This window comes from Rhincodon typus, chromosome 17 (genome assembly GCF_021869965.1).
Source record: "Rhincodon typus isolate 14 chromosome 17, sRhiTyp1.1, whole genome shotgun sequence".
In the NCBI taxonomy this organism is placed as follows: domain Eukaryota; kingdom Metazoa; phylum Chordata; class Chondrichthyes; order Orectolobiformes; family Rhincodontidae; genus Rhincodon; species Rhincodon typus.
Window position 1 is genome coordinate 53157724 of NC_063348.1, and position 24059 is coordinate 53181782.

At 41.6% G+C, this 24059-nt stretch overlaps 1 protein-coding gene across 2 annotated transcripts in view; it reads right to left on the reverse strand.

The window, feature by feature from the left end:
* The window catches only part of luzp2 (leucine zipper protein 2), a 336625-nt gene that overhangs the window by 67106 nt on the left and 245460 nt on the right, over positions 1–24059 (reverse strand). For both annotated transcript variants that reach the window (XM_048606810.1, XM_048606811.1), the window contains exons 8-9: positions 17229–17303; positions 3124–3288 (exon numbers count right to left, since the gene is read on the reverse strand). In XM_048606810.1, coding sequence (XP_048462767.1) covers positions 3124–3288; positions 17229–17303 — 240 coding nt within the window. The remainder of the gene's footprint in view (positions 1–3123; positions 3289–17228; positions 17304–24059) is intronic.

A 24059-nucleotide genomic window follows, 5' to 3' on the forward strand; every position in this document is an offset into this window, starting at 1 on the left:
AGCTGTGTCTTCCAAGCCTTCTCCCGAGCAAGCTGTGTCTTCCAAGCTTTTAGACATCTGCCAATCTTGGTGACATTTATTAATTACATGCCAGAGTGCTAGACTGATAGACATCTGAACATAGGCATGTCCTTCTTTTTGTCTAAAGCCAAGATTTATTGGACAAATCTGCTCTTTTCTTTCTCCAAAGTGAATCACTGCAGAGACAAACCATTCTTCTTTTCCTCTACTAGGTATGGGAGTTTTAGATTATGTACAGGGGTAAACAGTTATGTTTTCACATTGCAAACTAAAAGTGTATTAACTGGTTTTACATCTTCATTCAATAAGTTTTGTTTCTCAATCAATCGATACTTTGGTGTTTATTAAATAATCCTGATCGATGGAGCCTTATTTTTTTAAACTCCCATTTGGGAAAAGCATAGAGTTGGCCATATCAGGATCTGGGTAAAACAATTAAATTTATGTTGTGACCCATGGAGTTGTGAGTCTGGAGGGAAACAGTACACTCTTCCTATCTTGGCCACAACACTGTAAAGATTGACATACAAATAAAAACCAAATGGAACTATCCCAAGAAAGAGCAAGCTAAATACAGCACAATTTACTCTGCAAATTTTGGAATACTGCATTCAGTTCTGGTCTCCCCACTATTAGGGATGATGCTGTGAAACATGAACAGGTTCAGAAAAGATTTATAAAGGATGTTGCAAGGGTCGGAGGGTCTGAGCTACAGGAAGAGTCTGAGTAGGCTGGGGCTATTTTCCCTGGAGCGTCGGAGGCTGATGGGTGACCTTATAGAGGCTGACAAAATCATAAGGGGCATGGATAGGTGAATAGTCAAGGTCTTTTCCCCCAGGGTAGAGGAGTCCAAAACTAGAGGGCATAAATTTAAGGTGAAGGGGGTAAGATTTAAAAGGGACCTAATGGGCAACTTTTTCATGCAGAGGATGAACTGTGTATGGATTGAGCTGACAGAGAAAATGATGAAGGCTGGTACAATTACAACATTTAAAAGGCATCTGGATGAGGACATGAATAGGAAGGGTTTACAGCGTTAGGGGCCAAATACTGGCAAATGGGACCAGATTAATTTAGGGTATCTGGTCGGTGTGTATGAGTTGGACTTAAGGGTGTGTTGCCATGGTGTACATCTCCATTACTCTAACTCCTCTTCACTAATATCTGAAGGATATCAACAAGCAGTACATCCTCTAATTTTTTCTTCAGCGTGCGGCCTTCTGAGATCTGTGCACGATTGTGACTTTCGAAGTCAATGTGTCAGCACCAATGGCCTGCACAGAACCTCGGAGGAATCTCAGAGAACCTCACAACCATGCAGCTTAGAGGGAACTCTAACCAACCTAAACGTCTCCAGTGCTGCCACCGAAAATCAGCTGACCCCATTTAAGATGAGCTCTGTTTCATTACAAACGTATAAATGAATGCCAGTAAAGTCAAAGAACACGAAAGTATTCTCTGAGTACTCATCCCCATCTCTGTAATCTCCATGAGACTCACAACATAATGAGCTCCTCTAATTCTGCCCCTGAGAACAGCCCTGATCTGAATTGATCTATCCTTGATGGCTTTGTCTTCACTTACCCAGATTCTGGAATTTGCTCGATCAATTTTTATACCTCACTACATCATTTTCCTTCTTTAAAACATTCCCTAATACTTATCTGTTAGGAATGTAGAAACAGGAGTAGGCCATTCAACCACTGAAACTGCCCCACCATTCAATATGTCCATAGCTGGTCGAATACTTCAAAGCCTTTTACCCACCCCAACCCCATGACCCTGTACGCCACTGGCGAACATGAACCGATCAATCCCTACCTTAAACATAATCATAAAACGAGCTTCTACAGTCCTCTCTGTACAGAATTCCAAAGGTTGACAACGCTCTTAGTAAAAGAAAATTCTCAGATCTAAGTGGCATTCTCCATATTTTTAAATAGTTTCTCCTGGTTCTCGACTCCTTAACTAGGAGGGATATCTTACCTGCTTCTACCCTGCCTATCTCCTTAGATATTTTGTAAGTTTCAATGAAATCACCTCCCATTCTTTCAATCTCAGGAGGATATAGGCCCAGCTTACCTAAAACACTTTGACCACACGTTTGCTCATTTATTCTAATAACCCCTTGTATGAGGCACTGTCAAATTTTGATTTTTAATGCACACATTTTGGGGTGACTTATTATGTGATGGGTATAATATAAATCCAACTTGAGACTGACGTAATGCTGTACCTATTCATTGCAGGGAGAGAGAACACATAGTCTATAACGCAAATTAGCAGGAGTGATTATTTTGACTACATTAAAAAATATTTACAGCTGTACAAATCTTTAGTTCGGCCATATTTGGAATATTGCACGCACTTCGTGTTGCTCCAATACCAGGAGGATGCTTTGGAGAAGGTGCAGAGAAGGTTTACCAGGATGTTGCCTGGTCTGGAGGGTTTTAGTTATGAGGAGGGGTTGGATAAACTGGGATTGTTTTCACTGGAAAGACAGTGGCTGAGGGGTGACATGATAGAGGTCTACAAAATGATGAGAGGCATAGATAGGGTGGATAGACAGAAGCTTTTCCCTGCGGGAACAGATTTAAGGTCAGAGGGGGAAAGTTTAGGGGAGAAGTGCAGAGAAAGTTTTTAACACAGTGGGCGGTGGGTGTCTGGAATGTCCTGCCAGTGGAGGTAGTGGAAGCAGACACATTAGCAACTTTTAAGGCACATCTCGGCAGGCACGTGGATGGGAGGCAAACAGAGGGGTCAAAACAGTGCATGGGGAATAAGTAGAAGGTCTAAATTGGGTTAAATAAGGATTAGAATCGGTTTGGTGGGCCGCAGGGCCTGTTCCTGTGCTGTATTGAATTGTATATTAAATTGCACTCTGCGTGATCAGCCATTTTTATTTAAGACCTAAAAGGCTGCTTTATTGCAAACCTTACTGACAAATCCATTTTAAATAACCTGATTCATTACAAAGAGCCAATGTGAGCAAATGGCACAGCCGTCTATTAACAGTACGGTGGGATAAAGTGATTGCTTCACATAGATCAATAGTTTCAAACACTGCCAATTGCTTCAGTCACAAGTACACTTTGAAGTTACCTTTCTGTTGGTCTGGTGAAGTGGAGCTCGGGAGCTGTTTTTAGTTGATAGCATTCCATTCTCTGTAGTTCTGGGAGGATTCATGCCAATAAACGGAGGCTGGTTCTTTAGAACTCCAGATACACAGAGCTGTGCCACCTCCTTCAAAGCCTTCATTTGGGATTCCTGAGACAATGAAGATAACATCTGATCAAGTCCTATCAAACCATTAACTTGTGACTCTTTTGAGCTTTTTGCGATTGATCAGGGAAAAGAACAAATGCTGCAGACCCACAGACAGGGCCAACTTCAAGCTCTTGAACTATCTGTGCATTGGTTGCTTCTCCTTGCGCAGAAAATAACTTGCACATCTGTTCTTGAGACAACTTGATTCGGGTTGCTGGATAATTTGAACTTGATTTCCAAAAAATAAAATTGGGTAAAATAAACAGATGCATGTGATAGACATTTCGGGCAGTACACATTAGCGGTATGGAAGTGGGAGGATTTGGGGTTAGAAATTGTTTCTGGTGCGTTTTTGGTCCTTTTCCTAACATCAGTGACAACATGTGCTTTAGAAATTTCCTTTACCCATCACCAGCTCGGGAAATGGAGCTAGGTGTTGGAATGTCATGTTGCAGCTGTACAGGACATTGATGAGGCCACTTTTGGAATACTGCATGCAATTCTGGTCTCCCTGCTACAAGAAAGATATCGTGAAACTTGAAAAGGGTTCAGAAAAGATTTACAAGGATGTTGCCAAGTTTGAAGGTTTTGATCTAGAGAGAGAGGCTGAATAGGCTGGGGTTATTTTCCTTGGAGTGTTGGAGGCTGAGGGGTGAACTTACAGAGGTTTAATAAGTTATAAGGGGCACAGATAGGGTGTATAGCCAAGGTCATTATTCCAGGGTAGGGGAGCCCAAAACTAGAGGGCATAGGTTTAAGGCGAGAAGGGAAAAATACAAAAGTGACCTGAGGGGTAACTCTTTCACACAGAGTTTTGGGTGTATGGAATGAGCTGCCAAAGGAAGTGGTTGAAGCTGGTACAATTACAACATTTAAAGGCATCTGGATAGGGACATGAATAGGAAGGGTTTAAATTGGATATGGAACAAATGCTGGCAAATGGGACTACATTTATTTAGGATATCTGGTCAGCATGGACGAGTTGGACTGAAGGGTCTGTTTCTGTGCTGTACTACTCTATGACTTTAACTGTTTCTGTTGGGATGTGAGACACTGCCAGAAATCTTGCAGTTCCACCTTTAACATAAGCAACAGTGAGATCAGTAGGTCGCAAGCAGTAAGGGGCCCTGTATAGATTTAGAAACATGAAATCACCAGACAATATGCAGGATGTAAACCTGGAAGTAAAAGCTCAGATAAATTTGTACTCAAAGTATTTTAAGGGAAAATTAAATTATGTTGTTGCATGTCACCAAGCAGCATCAGAAACACTTAATCTATGATAAAGTAACATGCAGAATGAAGTTTGCAATTGCATACTCTCTTAGTTTTGTTGCAAGTGGGCACTTAACAGCAGAAATCATAGAATCCCTACAGTGTGGAAACAGACCCTTTGGCCCAACAAGTCCATACCAACCCTCAGAGCATCCCACCCAGACCCATCCCCCCTGTAACCCACCTAATCTATACATCCCTGAACACTACAGGCAATTTAGCATGGCTAATCTGCCTATCCTGCACATCTTTGGACTGTGGGAGGAAACCGGAGCCCCCAAGAGGAAACCCACGCAGACTCAGGGAGAATGTGCAAACTCCACACAGACAGTCGCCCAAGGGTGTAATTGAACCCGGGTCCCTGGCGCTGTGAGATAGCAGTGCTAACCACTGAGCCACGGTGCCGCCCTTAAAGGAAATAATGAAAAAGAAAAATCTAGAATGTGGTAGTTAACGGAGTGGGCTTTTATCCTGTGGGGTGTACCCATTTTGGCCACTGCATGTCACACTCTGTCTTACTTAAGCAGATGGCACCAGAAATGTGATGAGTTGCATGTGCTTTTTGGTCCTCCATTTCCCCAGCCTGAGGGTCAGTTAGCTCAATTAATTGGATGGATGGTATGGAGAGTGACAATTGCATGGGTTCAATTCCATGGAAGTCACGTTTTCTCAACCTTGCCCCTCATGAGGTGTTGTGACCCTCTGGCTAAACTCACTAGTAGTCATTTCCCTCCAATAAGAGAGCAGCTCTACCTTTCCCTGGGACTCGTGACTTTACCTTCAATAATCTAGTGAAGCAGGTAGGCACATGCGATATTAAGGGGAAGTGATTTCCGTTCTCCACCCTGTGTTAGCCCCATTTAAAAGCTGGATGCTGGGGCCGATTTGGGCTTTCAGCTCTCAACAATTGTGGGCTGAGGGAATGGGACTGTGAATTCAATTAGAGAGAGGTGTGTACAATTCTCTTGTGAGTATGACTGTATACAGGCTTTAGAGTGCCCTACAGAAATCGGGAGGCAGCTTACGCTGCCCTTCTCCTCCTGCAGGCACTGAATCAGACCACAATCATCAATCTGCAGCATTGTACAGCTATTCAGTGGGGAACCTGACTTGGCCATTTGAGAAATCCTGAAACCAGAAGGCCACCCGCAGTCCGTGAATAGAGTGGGGCATCTCAGTGGTACTGAGATCATTCACCAGAGATTCCCAATCAGAAAGCTTCGGATCCTGTGCCAGGAAAGTGTGGCAGCTGCTGGTCACCACCGATGTCATCCTTGGTCATGTGCCTCCTGGTGTATATAAGAGTCAAGTGAAGGGAATACTCCATTTTAATTTTTGTTCCTCCACCTTGTGGGGAAATGGGTGGCCTCTTTCCAAGGACACAAATGACTTTGAGAGATTGGTAAGTGGACACTGGAAGGCAGCAGGGAATCATATTTGGATATTATCCTGAAGGGAGATGAAGCTACTATGGTACTGTCACTGGACTAGTAACACTGAGCCCCAGGTTAAAGTTCTGGGGCTGCGGGTTTGAATCTCACCATAGCAGATGGTGAAATCTGAATTCAGAAAGATCTCGAGTTTAAAGCTATCCTAATGGCAACCACATAACTACTGTCAACTGTTGTAAGAATCCATCTGCTCTTTCTGAAGGGATATATTCCCTTGTTAGAAAAGAAAATCTGGTATACATGCTGATTCCAGACCCCACTGTAATGTAATTGTCTCTTCAATGCCATCTGAAATGGCCCAGAATGCCACTCAGTTCCAAGGTAATTAGGGATGGCCAATAAATGCCAGCAATGACCATTTCCCATGAATGAATTTTAAAAAAGTATGTGCTTGTCAATGCAGCAACAGTTAATATTTTGAATTTGCTGTTGCAGACTGGCTTTACATGCACATACCATAAAGACATCTTGGAGATCAAATTCTTCTGGTTGTAAACCAGAAGTATTTTACGTTCTTCAGGAAATGTCTCTTACCCCAACATATTTAAAATAATAATTTGGCAGACAAATAATCTCATATTCCAAGCAAACCATGAAGATTTAATCAGCAACACAGTACATCAATGTTGTATATTTTTTTGTTCGTATGTTGTAAGGATTTGTTGCAACTGACAACATAGTCATAGGAAATTGATTTAAGAGCACTCCTTTCACATATTTTCAGAATGGAAGGAAACTAATAAGAAATCCAGGGGAGGAACTTATTGAATTCAATATGAAAAACAAAATGGTAATGGAGAAATTAATGGGACTTAAAATAATGGGACTAAAATGAACCGCAGGACTTCAATAAGAATATTACAGAAGAATTTCTCAGAAACAAGATCACTTTATTTCATTCATAGATCTCCTCCTTTGGGAAATGTATTGTTAGACTTGAGATTTAGTAGTGTCACTGTCAGTTCAGAAGAAGAGGAGATAAAATCCATGGCAAAATCTTGCTGAGGGGTAAACTGTTGACCAGAGAGCTGGAGAGAGAGACACACTGCCTGTTCTCCAGAAGGCCAACACACCAGTCAGCATCACTGAGAAGCCCGTGGCTTCTGAAGGAATAACACTGCCAGTGTTTTTCTTCATTCAATGGACATGGGTATCACTGGCTATTGGTCTTCTCTAGCTGCATTGAATAAGGTGGTGGTGAACTGCTTTCTTGAACTGCTGCAGTCTATATGTTGTGGGACAACCACAGTGCTGCTTCAAAGGGAGTTTCATGATGTTGACCCAGTACCAGTGAAGGAATGGTGATCCATCTCAGAATCAATTTGGCAGCTGCTTAGATGCGAACTTTCAGGTGTTGTTGCTTCCATGTATCTGCTGCCCTTGTCTTTTTAGATGGTAGAGTTTGTGGGTTTGGAAAGAGCTGTTGAAGGAGCTCTGATGAAATGCTGCAGTTTGCTTTGTAGATGAACCATACTGGTTCTACTGTGTGTTGTCGGTGTAGAGAGGGCTTGATGAAGATCATGGATGGGGTGCCAATCAAGCAGATTTCTTTGCTGTGATGGTAAAGAGTATCTTCAGTGTTGTTGAAGCTGCACTCATTCATATAAGTGGAAAGTATTCCATTATATTCCTGACTTGTGTCTTATAGGTGTTGGATTTGTGGAATCAGCACTTGTGTTACCTGCAACAGAATCCCCTATCTCTGACCTTAGGAACAGCAGAATGAGAGTAAGCAATTCAACTAATCAACCCTGCCCTGCCATTCAATATGATCATGGCCGATTGAACAATTCAATGCCCTTTACCCATAAATTCATATAACCCTGCTAATCAGAAATATAAAATTCTCTAGCTTAAACATACTCCGACACTAAACTTTCACAGCTCGCTATGGGAGAGAATTCGAAGGCCTGCAACCCTCAGAGGAAAAAAAAACTCCTCACCTTGGATAAAATTGGCAACTCCCTTGTCTTAAAATTATGCCCCCTTGTCCTAGGCTCCTTAACGAGGGGAAACATCTTACCTGCACCTACCCTGTCTATCCCTTTAAGAATTTTGAAAGTTTCAATGAGATCACTTCTCATTCTTTGAAACTCTAGAGAACACTGGCCCAGTTTGCACAATCTCCCTTCCTAAAACTATTTCACTATAGTCAGAATGAGACTAGTAATCTTCATTGAACTCCCTCAATGGCAACTGTCCTTTGTGCATATCCACTTCCAACCTTGTACCACTTAAGAGCCATTCTGCAGATATCCTCCCAAGTGGGTAACCTCACATCTTTCCACATTATATCCCATCTGCAATGTGCTTGCCCATTGAATAAACCTGCTCAAATCCTCCTGAATCCACTTTACATCTTCCCCACAACAAAACTTTGCATGTAGTTTTGTATCATCCACAAGTTTCATAATTTTACATTAATTCCAAATCAATAACATTTATTGTGAACAGTTGGGGACCAAGCACTGATCATTACGGTTACCCTTTAGTCACAACCTGCCAACAATGACTCATTTATTCCTACTCTGTTTCGTATCTTGTAGCAACTGTACTTATGTGGCTGGTCTACTTCAGCCTCTGGTCAGTGGATGTTGATATTTGGGGATTCAATGATAGCAACATCATGGGATGATGGTTGGATTATCTCTTGTTGGAGATGGTCATTTTTTAAGGAATGTGTTGTGAGAATTCAACTTTCCACTTATTAGCCCAAGCCTGGATATTGGGACAGGGGCTGATTCAATACCTGAGGAGTTATGAATGCACATTTTTCAACGCCAATCATTGACAAACCTCCCCATTTCTGACCTTATGATGGAGGGAAGGTCATTGATAAAGTAGCTGAAGATGTTTGGGCCTCGGTCACTACTCTGAGGAACTCCTCCAGGGATCTCTAATGGCTGAGATGATTGACCTTCAATAATCATAACCATCCTCCTGTATACCAAGTAGGAGTCCAACAAGCAGAGAATTCTCCCACTGACTCCAGTTTTGCTGCAACATCTTTATACCACATCCAATCAAATGATATCGAAGGAATCACATTAATCTCCACTCTCGAGAGCTAGGCCACAGTTAGGTAACAATGGGAGAGGGTGTTTCACTGGGCGGGAGAACCGGGGAAAAAGCAGGTCAGAAATATACCCTGCGATCTTTATCTGGCTCGATATCTGGTCCCTTGTTACCCCACTCCTCCCCACCACTTAGGAAGAAGGAAAGAAGGTAGTAGAATAATTTAGGTGCCCTTTCTGTGTCCAAGTTTGCCATCAGCAAGAGCAGAAGATTAACTACAGGCCTCTCAGTTTAACATCAGGTGTGGGAAAGCTCCTGGAATCTGTATTTACAGAGAAACCATTTCTTCTGGTAGAAGTATCAAGAACCAAGGGATATAATTTAACATTGACATATAATGGGATCTGGGCGTACAGGTCCACAGATCCCTGAAAATGGTAACACAGGTGGGTAAGCTGGTCAAGAAGATATACAGCACGCTTGCCATCATCAGGCAGGGCATCGAATATAAAAGTTGGTGAGTCATGTTACACAGTTGTACAAAACTTTAGTTGGCCACATTTGGAATATTGCATGCAATTCTTGTCACCCATTACCAGAAGGACGTGGATGCTTTGGAGAGGATGTAGAGTAGGTTGACAAGGATGTTGCCTGGTCTGGAGAGTTTTAGTGATGAGGAAAGGTTGGATAAACTCGGATGGTTTTCATTGGAAAAATGGAGGCTGAGGGGGCGACCTGATAGAGAGATCTACAAAAGTAATGACAGGCATAGATAGGGAGGATAGTCAGAGGCTTTTTCCCAAGGTGAAAAGGTCAACTAAAAGAAGGTACAGTTTCAAGGTGTGAGGGGGAAAGTTTAGGGGAGGAGTGTGGGGAAAATTTTTCAGGAAGGGTGGTGGGTGCCTGGCATTCACTACCACTGGAGGTGGTGGGGGCAGGCATGTTAGCAACATTTAATGCATATCTTGATAGATACAAGATATCTATTAATTATTTTTACCCAAATAATTATTTTCTACATTTTCTAAATGTTTTGCACATTCTTAAAACATATTTGAACAATTTCTCACTTCAGTAGATTTTTTTCTGTGTTCTGAACAGAGCGATAGAAACTGCACACGGGCAATAAGTAGCGGGTCTAAATAAGGATTAGAATCGGGGCAGCACGGTGGCACAGTGGTCAGCACTGCTGCCTCACAGCACCAGGGGCCCGGGTTCAATTCTAGCCTCGGGTGACTGTCTGTGTGGAGTTTGCACATTCTCCCCGTGTCTACGTGGGCTTGCTCCGGTTTCCTCCCACAGTCCAAAGATGTGTAGGGTAGGTGGATTGGCCATGCTAAATTGCCCAGAGATGTTTAGGTTAGGTTAGGGTTAGACGTGCGAAATCAGAGGTAGGGGAATGGGTCTGGGTGGGTTGCTCTTTGGAGGGTCAGTGTGGACTTGTTGGGCCAAATGGCCTGTTTCTGCACTGTAGGGATTCTATGAATTGGTGCAGGCTTTGTGGGCCAGAGGGCCTGTTCCTGTGTTGTACTAAAATGTATTGCATTGCATAATCTTACAATCATAACCTTGCCATTCTGGAGAGATATTGGGGTGCTCTTTCTCATACAAGAGCAGACAGAGTTATTAGTGTTGTGCTGCAAAAAAACTTTAAGTGTCGGTTTAATTGGAGTTGCCAAGAGCAAGATTGATAGATTTTTGTTAGGCAACATCAAAGGATATGGTGCAAGGACAAACAAATGGACTTGGAGGTGCAAATTTGCCAAGACATAGTTACATTGAAGAGCAGGCCCATGGGTCTGAATGTCTTATTCTCGCTCCTTAAAATCCAATGTTCTAAATTGTGCTTTCATTGCCATTCTGAAACCGCAGTGGGCAATTTCATTTTAAACATAATTGTGTTTAGTGTCATGTTGTTGTGTTTTTGTTTCACAGCCTAGTGACAGGCCGTATTAATTACCTCATAACAGGATAGATGGTTTGGTCAAGCTTAACAAGGTGTAGAGCTGGATGAACACAGCAGGCCAAGCAGCATGAAGGCTGACGTTTCGGGCCTAGACGCTTCTTCAGAAAATGGTTTGGTCGTTAGATTATCAAAAAGACAGGAATGAATTATCTGCCAAAACACTGGCCAGCTCAAAGTGAATGTGGAAAAGTTTCAAGTCTGCAGGCCATACCTTAGTTGATGTGTCATTCTGTTTTATCTTGCTTTGTTTGGCTTAATGTTGTTTTTGTATGCTTAAAAAAAAAACCTGAAAAGAGGTGATGTCAGCCTTGTGCTTGAAGTAAGCAATAGAACAGAAGTGCCTACCTCCAGATAACATTAGCATTGTAGTTCATCGCCAGGCTGAACAAATGCTTTCCAATGTTGCAGATATTTTAGAGAATTGTTATGAGCTCACAACAACAGCAAAGCTGATTGCCAAAGTACTGTAGTCTGACACTTGAAAGTGATGTCATGATATTTACAACATGATCATAATACACTGGGAGTCAATTTGCTTCTTGATTTATACAGTAAAGAACACAAAAAAATCTACTGAAGTGAGAAATTGTTCAAATATGTTTTATGAATGTGCAAAACATTTAGAAAATGATTATTTAGGTAAAAGGCAATCTAACTGGGAGGTGATGGCCTAGTGGTATTATCGCTGGACTGCAAATCCAGAGACACAGGACATGGGTTCAAATCCTGTCATGGTAGATGCGGAATTTGATTTCAATAAAAATCTGGAATTAAGAGTCGAATGATGACCATGAAAGCATTGTCGATTGCTGGGGAGAAAACCCACCAGGTTCACTAATGTCCTTCAGAAAAGAAAACTGCCATCCTTACCTAGTCTGGCCTACATGTGACTCCAGACCCACAGCATTGTGGTTGACTCCTAACTGCCCTCTGGGATGGGCAACAAATGCTGGCCTACGTCAGAGATGCCCTCATCCCGTGAACAAAATAAAACAAAACCTAAGTCATACTTTGTGTTTGGCAAAAATGATAGGATGATTGGGATTTTGCTCTCTTTCGGATTAGATATTAAACTTTGTTTGAGGAAGGTGTACCTTTTGCTTGACCTTGGGGAAAGTGCCTTGGGAGCTCCTCCAACTGCCGAACAAATATCTCTTGAATGGCCTAAGCAAAACTAATGTCAGTTGCGGCATATCACTTTATCCTATAGGTTTCTAACCTTCAGTGAAATTAAGGTATTGATTACCTTAGCCCTTGCCATGTAAAGGGTTAACACTAGATGTATTCTGCATCATCAGTAATGCAAATGATCACATAATAACAGACGGTAAAGAGAAAGACGGTTTCGTGTCAAGCCTCACGTTACCCTGATGTACAAGAATATTTTACAAGTGGCAAATTTGCAAACAGCTGAGTGTCAACAGTCTCTATTGATACTGATCAAGATTTCAACGTCCCCAAAGATGCAGTGTAATGCATCGGCAAAACTTGAGTGGGTTACAAAGAACTTTTCAAAATAATTGTTTGCTATATTTGAACTACTAAAGAATTCCACTCAGCTTACAATATCAGATTGACTTCGGTTGGGTACCAGCTTGCTGACTTAATTTGTCACACACAAGAACATAAACAACATTGGAACAGGAGAAAGCCATTCAGCCTCTCAAGACTATTCCACTGTTCAGTGAGATCACATTGATCCATGACCAAACTCCACATATTCACCTTTGTCTCATAGTTTTTTTCAAAGCTTTGGTATCAAACATAGAATTACAATGAATAATTGACCAAGCATCAACCGTCATTTGTGAAAGAGAGGTTCCAAATTTCCAGTACCCCTTGAGTGTTGAAGTCCTTCATAACTTCATTCCTGAAAATTCTGGACTTTAGTTTTTCAACCTAATTAGTTGAAGATTTTGACCTGACTCCAGGCTGCACAGTCAAAAGAGAGAGCTGCTCCTCATTTACCCTATCAGGTCACCTTAATATCTTTAAAACTTTGATCAAATCACCACCTAAAATTCTGTATTCCAGACAGTACAACCTTGGTTTGTGTCAACTCTCCTTGTCCATTGACTCTTGGATCCCAGGCATCATTCTGGTTAGTCTTTTGCTACACTTCCTTCCAGGCCAATAAATCCTCCCTAAAGTTTGGTCCCCAGAACTGCTCAGAACACAAATGGTACAATCAAAACGAAGCTTTGTATAGCTGTTGCAAACTTCCAGCCCTCGCATTCTTGTCCTCCAGGTATAAAACCAACATTCAAACTAAGTTTTTGAATATCTTTTTAATGTCCATTTTAATGATCTGTATTCATGGACCTATAAGTCTCTTGGATCCTCAGTGCTCTACTTTTTCAGACTCTTTCAGATTGAAGGTAGATTAATTCAACCTTGCGAAGAGCGAAATCCATTTACGGTTATTTTTCTCATTCAATTGACAGAGTCATAGAGATGTACAGCACGGGAACAGATCCTTCTGTCCAACTCATCCATGCCGACCAGATATTCTAAATTAATCTAGTCCCATTTGCCAAAATTTGGCCCCTATCTCTCTAAATCCTTCTATTTCACGTACGCATCCAGATGTCTTTTAAATGTTATAATTGTACTAGCCTCCACCACTTCCTCTGCAGCTGTTTCCATACACACACCATTCTCTGCGTGAAAAAGTTAGCCCCCAGGTCCCTTTTATATTTTTCCACTCTCACCTTAAACCTATGCCTTCTAGTTTTGGACTCCCTTCACCGGGAAAAAAGATCCTGGCTATTCTCCCTATCCATACCCCTCATGATTTTATAAACCTCTATTAAGGTCACCCCTTCAGCCCCCGACGCTCCAGGGAAAATAGCCCCAGCCTATTCAGTCTCACCCCATAGCTCAAACCCTCCAATCCCAGCAACATCCATGTAAATTTTTTAAGCACCCTTTCAAGCTTAACAAAATCTTTACTATAGCAGGGAGAACAGAACTGAATGCAATATTCCAAAAGTGACCTCATCAATGTCCTGTACAGCCGCAACATGAAAATATTCCTATACTCCAACTACTGTACTGAATGCACTGACCAATAAAGACAAGTGTTCCAAACGCATTCTTCACTACCTTACCTGTGACTTCTCCTTCAAGGAACTGTGAACCTGCACCCCAAGGTCTCTTTGTTCAGCAACATTCCCCAGGACACTACCTGATTTGCCTTACCAAATGTTAAAATTTGTTTGGTAGCATTGTGTTCACATCTGCAGTGACCTTTTGAAAAGTCATTCGTAAATATGATGAATACTTCAAGCCTTTCTGTACACAATTGTTCACATTCTAGAGCCCTGTTATCTCAACTGTCACACAGCTAGACTTCTAACCAGATCAACAATTTGCCTTCAAGTCCATATGCCTCAAATTCAGCTAATAATATCACCTCTTACCTGTGACTGTCAAATTCCTTCTGCTGTCCAAATAAATAACATCAATAGACTTTTCCATCTCTGCTAGTTTTAGTCACTTCTCAATCAGTTTTGCCAGGCATGGTCTATCCTTTACAAATCCCAACCAGGACACTCTCTGACCAGTTGAAAACATTCAAGCTCATAAAATAAGTCACAATCAAACATCTGGCTGAACTAATGCACACAAGTCGTACTTGAGTGGATAAGCCTGTTATTTTGAATAGTTGATGTGATAATTTTTGGAACAACTGAAATGTAATGCTGGACCACCACTCTGCTGTCCTCCAACAAATTATAGACATTTATCCTCAGTGGATGATCTTGTTTTATTCCATTTTAGTTACTTGTAATGCATTCCTATCACATTTGAAAGGTTCTGCCTGATTAATGGGCTTGAGGCCAGGATGTCCGAAGCAATGTTGATAGTGTTGGTTCTCGGGAGAACTTGATGAGTACGGATCCAATAATGTTCAAGCAGCTTCACATCATCCAACTCAAAACAGTCACTTGACTGGCACCCAATCTGCCACCTTCAACATTCACTCCCTCACCACTGATGGCACATTGTGTAACATCTACAAGACGTACAGCAGAAATTCATCAAGACTCCACTAACAACACTTTTCAATTGCATGGACCGATTAGCAGGTAGATAGTCAGGGACAGCTCATACATGGAAGCACCAGCATCAGCAAGATCTCCTCCAAGACACACACCGCCCTGACCTAGAACCATTCCTTTCCTGTCATTGGGTGAAATTCTTGTAACTCCCTTTCTAACAGCACTGTAAGTCTTTCAGCTACATATGAAATGCTGCAGTTCAAGAAGGCAGCTCACCACCACCTTATACATGGGGCAGTAAGGAATGGGAAATAAATGGTGCCCAGCCTGTGGTGCCCATACGCCATGAATAAACAATAATGAATAAAACTGTTGCTTTCTGTCTCTATTTAGGTGCGAGTCCAATATTTAACTTATACTTGCGTATGGGTTGCAGTCAAAAATTTCATCAGTATCAGCCTACTATTGTGACTGATCAAAACACATTCATTATAAGTTATTTTGTCAAAATAAGAACTGGTGATGCTTTCTTTCAATGCAATTACTGTCAGAGAAGATTGAATGCAATAAAGTTTGTGTTGGGGTGTGAAATACTTTGGCTTGGCAGTAGCTTTTTTGGGCCATAATGAGTTTCCATAAGCAACATCAACACACACCTCTGCCTTGGCAGGATTCCAAATGATTACAGCTCGAGTTTAAAAGCGCTGTGGCAGACCATTCTGTAGATAACCAATAATTGCAAGGAAGAGCACAGCAAGTCACTTCAAATAGTAAGTGTGATCCAGCTGTTATTGCCCCCGATGCATGGTTTTCTGCTCTGTACAAGATTATTTGTGTCTGATATATAATAATTGTAAAATGAAAAGGAAAGTGGGGAGCAGACTAAAGCAGAGATAGGAAGAACTGCAGATGTTGGAGTTTGAGATAACGCAGTGTTGAGCTGGAGGAACGCAGCAGGCCAGGCAGCATCAGAGGAGCAGGAATGTTGACGTTTCAGGTCTGGGCCCTTGAAGCAGCCTCCATACTTTTACAGTGTAGATAATACAGTTGTTTGAACCACTGATAGTCATACTTGTGAGATGGATTTGGTTATTTCAGTTGGCTGGATGGCTGTTGTGTGATGTGGAGCGATGCCAACAGTGTGGGTTCAATTCCCCCACGAGCTGAGGTTATCATGATGACCTTGCCTTCACAACCTCACCCCTTGCCTGAGATCCAGGGACACTCAGATTTAACACAATCGTCTCTCTCCAATGAGAGAGCGGTCCTACAATCCTCTGGGACTAGGATGACACTACCTATACCAGTAAGTTACTCAAACTAGGCAGTATAGAGAAAAGGAGTGGTGGGAAAATGATGCAGGAAGAAAAAAAGATAACATCCATTTTCAAACAATTACAGATTTATTACTTGTAGCTAGTTAACAACGGTTCTGAGACTGCTCTTTACAGCTAATTAAGTACTTTTTAAACTGTGGTTAAAAGTCAGACAATGCAATAACTAAGAAATAGAAAATAGAAGCAGTAGTAGGCCATTCGGCCCTTCAAGACTGCTCTGTCATAGCTGATTATGCAACTCAAAACCCTGTTTTCATTTTCTCCCCATATCCTTTGGTCCCTTTTGTCCTAAGAACTATATCTATTGATATACAGACATACCGTGCAAGCAGCCATGAAATAATGACCAGCTAATCTGCTATAATGATATGGTAGCCTGATAATTTGTTGGCCAGCAAGTCGAGGAGAACGTACCTTCTCTTATTCAAAATTGTGCTATATCTGATTTTTTTTATTATACAACTAAGAGAACAAAGGGGTCCTTGCTGAATTACAGACATTTGGCAGTGTGGTACTTGCTCAGTACTGCACTGGAGTGTCTGGAAGATAGAGTGAAATCCTGATATAGCAATTGGATTCACAACCTACTGACTACAGAGACAAGAGCTCTGCAAGGCAGGAACAGAATTCAGTCCTTTTCCCTCTGAACAGTTGTTGAAAATCTGAGGCTTTACTACAACATCTTGTTGGCAACCTTCCTCTCTTCTCCAGCCTGACCTGACTTTAGCATTTTCACAGATGAAAGGAAAACAGACTCAAACAATCCGATATTGCAATTACGTCTCAAAGTGAGCAGAAATGTTGCAGAGCTGGGTCAGAGAAATAATAATGTTCACAGTGGCTCGATATTGAAAAGAAAATCCAATGCCCTGATTTATAAAATTCTTGTCACCTTATCACCTTCTGTCTTTTCCAATTCCTGTTTAGCTGCTAATAGTTTGCGTTCCAGATCAGTCAGCTGCTGTGCCTAGGGAGAGAAAGATACAAGAAATAGTAATGTACAAAGCAGAACAACATAAATATGCATTTAAAATCTCCCTGAGTACAATATAGAATAAGACCATAAGACCACAAGAAATAGGAACAGGGGCAGCGTGTTCAGTCCTTTGAGCCTTCTCCACCATTCAAGGGAACCATGGCTGAGCCAACACTCCTCATGTCCACTTTCCTGCCCTTCCCCCATAACCATGGATTCCTGGAATTTAATTAAGCTAAATGAGGGGTGTTGGTAAACAAGGACAGGACTTACATAGTTAATGGTAATGGTCGGACTCTGGGGAATGTTGTTGAACTGGGAGACTCAGGGATTCAGATACACTGTTCCTTGAAAATTGCATCACAGGTAGACAAGGTGGTTAAGGCGGCATTTAGCCCACTTGCCTTCATTGCTCAGTCCATTGAGTATAGGAGTTGGGAAATCATATTGTGTCTGTACAGGATGTTGGTGAGGCCACTTTGGAGTACTGCGTACAGTTCTGGTCATTCTGCCAAAGGAAGGATATTATTAAATTGGAGAGGGTGCTGAAAAGATTTACAAGGATGTTACCGGAAGTGGAAGTTTTGGGTTATAAACTGAATAGCTGGATAGGCTGGGAATCTTTTCACCGGACCATAGGAGGTTGACGGATGACCTTGGAAAAGCTTATAAAATCACGAGGGCCATAAGATAAGGTGAATAGCAAAAGTCTTTCCCCTAGGGTGGGGGAGTTCAAAACTAGAGGGCATAATTTTAAGGTGAAGGGGAAAAATTTAAAAGAGACCTGAGGGGCAACTTTTTCACACAGAGAGTGGTGCATGTATGGAATGAACTACCAGAGGAAGTGGTAGGTACAAGTACAGCTACAACATTTAAATTACATTTGGGTGGATACATGAATTGGAAAGTTTTAAAGGGACGTGGACCAAACACAGACAAATGGGACTAGTTTCATTTGGGAAACCTGGCTGGTGTGGACGAGTTAGACTGAAAGGTTTGTTTCCATGTTGTATAACGCTATGATCCTTTGACTCTATTACTCTACTGATCAAGGACCTATCTACCTCAGCACTAAATATACATGAAGACTCTGCCCCTACTGCTCTCTGGCAAGAGGTTCCAAAAACTCACAACCCTCGGAGAAGAAATTCTTAAATTCTCAGTCTTAAATTGGCACCTCTTCATTCTGAGATTATGCTCTTTGGTCCAAGACTGTTCCGTAAGGGGAAACATCCTCTCAGCATTTACCCTGTCAAGCCCCTTAAGAATCTTATATGTTTCAATGAGATCACTGCTCATTCTTTGAAGTTCCAATGAGTTTAACCTCTACTCATCACACAATCCCTCCATGCCAGGGTGTCATCTTAGGGGACCTTCTCAAGCTGCCTTCAATAAAATAATTTTCTTAAATCAGGAGACCAAAACTCCTCACAGTCTCCAGATGTGGTCTCACCAGCACCTTGTACATTTAGAGTAAGACTTCCCTACTTTTAAATAATAGCATTATCTCACCAAATCATTAAAAGGCCACATGTTGATTAATAAACATTGCTAGCTGGTACCAAACAGTTACAAGTCTACTCTTGTGACCTTAATTTTGGGCCAGGTTCAAATTCCACCTGTTTCCTGGAAGTGTGTGTCATAACACGTGTGAATCAGATTGATTAAAAATAATGTTCACAAAAAATGGGCTCTTATGACACAGCGGTAGCACCCCCAATCTCTGAGTCAAAAGGTCCAGGTTTAAATCTCACCAAATTTGCAGGTCTGCTGTGCGGTTAGTATCCAAACAACACGATTTAAACAAAACAAAAATTGACTGATCTTATGGACTGGAGTGAACATAGATCTATCCTCAGAAAATGTCATGATAGGTTCTGATGAGGAAGGTCAATCCAGACATTTTAAGTTTACATCTAGAAGGTCCTTGAAGCCCAGTTGCATCTCATCATTGTTCTCTTGGGCTAGGAAGCCAATACATAATCTTCACAGTCGACACTAGCATCCAGAATGAGAGAACACTGGGGTTCAACACCAGTGTGTGGTTCCCCTCATGTCCCAGGCAGTACACAGTAATGTTACACAGCTACTAGCAGAACTTGTTGTATAGCCCTCCCTCGGAGCTAGAAGCTTTGAGATCGAATCCCGACTCAGAACTTGACGACCAAGGAAGATGTGTCCATAAAACATCGGAGCAAAGTGTGTAACATCCTGGAACTTTCTTTTAAAAGACATTGATAGCACACGGTAAAAACAGGAGAAATTCCTGGTCAGCCATGTGATGGAAAGCAAGTTAGAGGTGTCAACATTACTGTCCATAGATCCAGGCTACAACATGCATGTAAAAAGTGCATGTCGCCACTGTAACTCAACATCCCTAAGTGAACTTTAACTCACAATCATTGCCACTTAGAGCGAGTAGGAATTTTTTAATGTTAATTACTTTGCAATTTAGCATTCAGGCTGCAAACCATTTTCTTAAATAAACACCATCATATATAAAATTCCATTATAGTTTGTACTTAGAATTATCACATCTACTTGCAAAATAGCCAAACAGAAAAAGGACTAGTTGGTGTTTCTGCTCCACCTATTTTTGCTAAATGCATCTCACCTCCCCACTTCCAACCTTACCATCCCCAATTATCTCCTCACTACCTCAGACTATACAATAATTTTTTGACCAATATTTATAAGAAGGAATTGTAAAAAAAATTGAGTAAAGGTTTCATGATTTGTGATTTGGTTGCAATCACATTAATTAAAATTAATCAATCGAGAAAGCTTGCTAATTAACCTAAAACAGACTATTAAACTATAAATATAATCACATTTTATAAATGATGCATCTTCTAAATTGATGAATAAATTCAGAAATAAGAGCAGCTCGGTTTGGATCTTTTCTAATAAGATTTTGAAGCATTCTTGCTTAAAATTCTGCTTATTTGCTGGTTTGACAACTAAATCAGGAAGAAACGTATTAAAAAATAATTGACTATAAGAAACTAAAGGGAAGCTGTGCAGCATAATGTCCTTGCTTAGAATACCTCCATCTGAGTCCAACTAAAATTACTGGCATTAAACCTTCGTCTTTTTGCTGACTGCAACTGTTTCACATGAATTCATTTGGCATCACTCTGGACTGACTCTTAGGCATTAATCCATGAAGCAAAACTAAACTTAATGTCATGTTAATTGGACCTCAGTTGACAATAATCAGGGACTGGAATTCAAGATAGCATTGAGAAAGTATCCTATGTCGCCCAACTGTGGCATAAATTTAATGTAAAGTTGATTCTTGCATGTTCTATATTTGTAAAATAAAGTGATGTTGGTTAAATCTTTCACTGTGGTCTTTCTTCCACTGAATCTATATGACACATGCCTGACTTGGGACTGATGCATAGTGCAAAGGTATTGCATTCTGCCAGCACAGATTCTTCAATTTAATGAAGACAGACATTTGTCTAAAATATATATGCACTTGCCTCAGGCCTTCACTATATCAGGCAAACTAAAGACCTGAAGGTATTGCTCAGAATTAGAAATTTTGATATCAATATATGAACTCAGAGTTATTCAGAATTGAAACAGACCCTTCGGTCCGACCAGTCCATGCTGACTATAATACCATACTAAACCACTCCCACCTGCCTGTCCTTGGCTCATATCCCTCCAAACATTTCTAATTCATGAAATTATTCAATTTTTTTTTTTTTTAAACGTTTTAACTGTACCCACATCCACTACCTCCTCTGGAAGTTCATTCCACACACGAACGACTCTCTGTGTAAAAAAAATTGCCCCTCATGTCTTTTTAAAATTTTCCTCCTCTCACCTTAAAAATATGCCCTCTAGTCTTGAAAGCCCCCATCCAAGGGAAAAGACATCTGCCATTCACCTTATTTATACCCCTTATGATTTTATAAACCTCTATAATATCACCCTCAATATCCTACGCTCCAGTGAAGAAAAGTTCCAGCCTATCCAGCCCACCCTTAAAAGTCATTACTGGCAAGCAGTTCCTGGTAAATCTTTTCTGAACCCTCTCCAGCTTAATAATATCTTTCCAAAAGGTGGGTGACCACAACTCGACAGAATACTCCAGGAGCAGTCTCACCAACATAATGTACTCAACATAACGTCCCAACTCCTTTTTCAAAGGTCTGAGCAGTGAAGAAAGTGTGCTAAACACCTTCTTAAGCACCCTGTCTACTTGTGATGCAAATTTCAAAAAATTATATACCTGATTCCCTAGATCTCTCTGTTCTACAACATCACCCAAGGCCCTACTTTTAGTTGCTTAAGTCCTGTCCCTGTTTGTTTCACCAAAATGCAATACCTCACATTTATCCAAATTAAACTGCCACTCCTCAGCCTATCGACCCAATTGATCAAGATCTCTTTGTAATCTTAGATAACCTTCTTCACTGTCCACTATAGCACCAATTTTGGTGTCATCCGCAAACATTCTAACTTACTACATGTGAAGATGTTTCAGTTGTTTGGACAGATACACAAATGAAATGGAATAAGATTTAATAGATTAATCCGTATAGCACAACTTTCTGCTCCCAGACGATGTGAGAAGAATGATGAGCACGAGAAATTAATTGGGAAGAATCCAAAAATCAGATTCGCGACCTCAAAATAAACCTGAGGCAAATGCAGACACAAGGGGCTGAATGGCCTCTTTCTGTGCCATAACTGTTCTGCAATTCTCTGATTTTGAGAGTTAAGCCCTCCCTCTTCTGAATATGAGTTGATCTCCTGGCATCGGGGATTAGGAACCTCATACACAGGAATTTATATCTCATTAATTACGTAACTCACTGGAATGAACTTTTAATGTTTCAGATCCTCGATCAATGTAGCAAACATGCATCTGGTGACCCTAATACACCTCTTTACCACTTCCATCACTTTAGTGATCACCCAGAGTGGATTGATGGGCTGGTTTGCATTTGTCCACCGTTGTGTGTACCTTAGGACATTCCTTGGCATTTATGCAACAGTGTGGAAAATTGCAAATGCTGTAGCTGACCTGGAACTGCTTAATTTGGGGATGCACGCATGTTCTGGAACACAGCTCCTGAGTACGGAGTACTATTTCCAGAACACTGTCAAGGCCCATAGCCAGTGCATTCAGACATTTCTAGAAATCACATGGTGTGAACTAAATTGGCTAAAAAATGTCTTCAGTAATGCTGGGGACCTCTAGAGGAGGCTGAGTTGGATCTTCTACACAGAACGTCTGGCTAAAGATCATTGCAAATGCTTCAGCCTTTTCTTTTGCTCTGGTATGTTGAACTCCCCTAGTGTTGAGGATGGAGATATTTGAGGATCTGCTTCCTCCATGTGGTTGTTTAATTATCCATTGAGACTAGATGCGGCAGCACTGCAGAGCTAAGATCAGAACCATTGGCTGTGAGATTACTTAGCTCTGTCTATCACTTGCTGCCTATGCTGTTTGGCACATAAGTAGTCCTGTTCTGTAGCTTCACCAGGTTCACACCTCATTTTCAGGTATGCCTGGTGCTACTCCTGGCACAGCCTCTTGCATCTTCCATCGAACTGGGGTTGATCCTCTGACTACTAGTAATGGTAGAGTGGGGGTATGCCAGGCCATGAGTTTATAGATTATGTCAGAGTACAATTCAGATGCAGCTAATAGCCGATAGCTCCTCATGGATTCCTAACTTTGAGATGGTAGATCTGTTTGATGTCTATTCCCATTTAGCATGGTTACAGTGCCACACAACAAAATAAAAGGTATTCTCAATGTGAAGACAGAACTTCATCTCCACAGGGCTGTGTGATGGTCACTCCTACTGATACTGTCATGGACAGATGCATTTGCAGCAGGCATTGTGGTAAGGATGAGATCAAGTGCATTTTATCCTCTTGTTAGTTCCTTCAACATCTGCCAGAGATTCAGTCTAGCAGCTACATCTTTAGGGTTTGACCAGCTCATTTAGTGGTGGTGTTGCCACTCTTGGTGATGGACATTGAAATCCACTACCCAGATTACATTCTGTGCCTTTGCCATTTTTCAGTGCTTCCTCTAACTGTTGTTCAATATGGAGGAGTACCGATTCATCAGCTGAGGGAGGACAGTACGTGGTAATCAGCAGGAGGTTTACTTGCCCATGTTCAACGTGATGCTATGATTTCTTTGGGTCCGGAGACAACATTGAGGGCTCCCAGGAAAACGCACTCCCTCCTGGCTATAAATCACTGCGTCTCCATCTCTGCCAGTGGGATGGTGACGCTGTTGTTGAGGACATTGTGCATAAACTATTATTCTATGAGGATGATTATCTCGGGGTGTTTCTTGACCGGTCTGTGAGCTAGCTCTCCGAATTTTGCTCTCTGTGCTTCGGTTGGCATCCAGTTTCAATCCTTTTTTGAGGCATTTAGCAGCTTGATATAACTGATTGGCTTGCTAGGCCATTTCAGAGGCAGTTAAAAGTTATGCACTACTGCGCATCTGGAGTCAAGTGTAGGACAGACGAGGTAAGGACAACAGATGTCCTCCCAAATTAGTAAAGGTAAAAGAAAGATGCCACAGTCCCAGAGGACCATAACCCTGTTCTCTCATTAGGCAGAGGGTGGGGGGGGGGGGGGGGGGTGGGGGTGTGGGAGGGGGCGAGACAGAGGGAGGGAGGGGGAGGGAGAGAGAGACAGGAAGAGAGAGAGACAGCAAAGAGGGCAGCAAAAAGAGAGAGAGAGAGAGAGAGAGAAGGG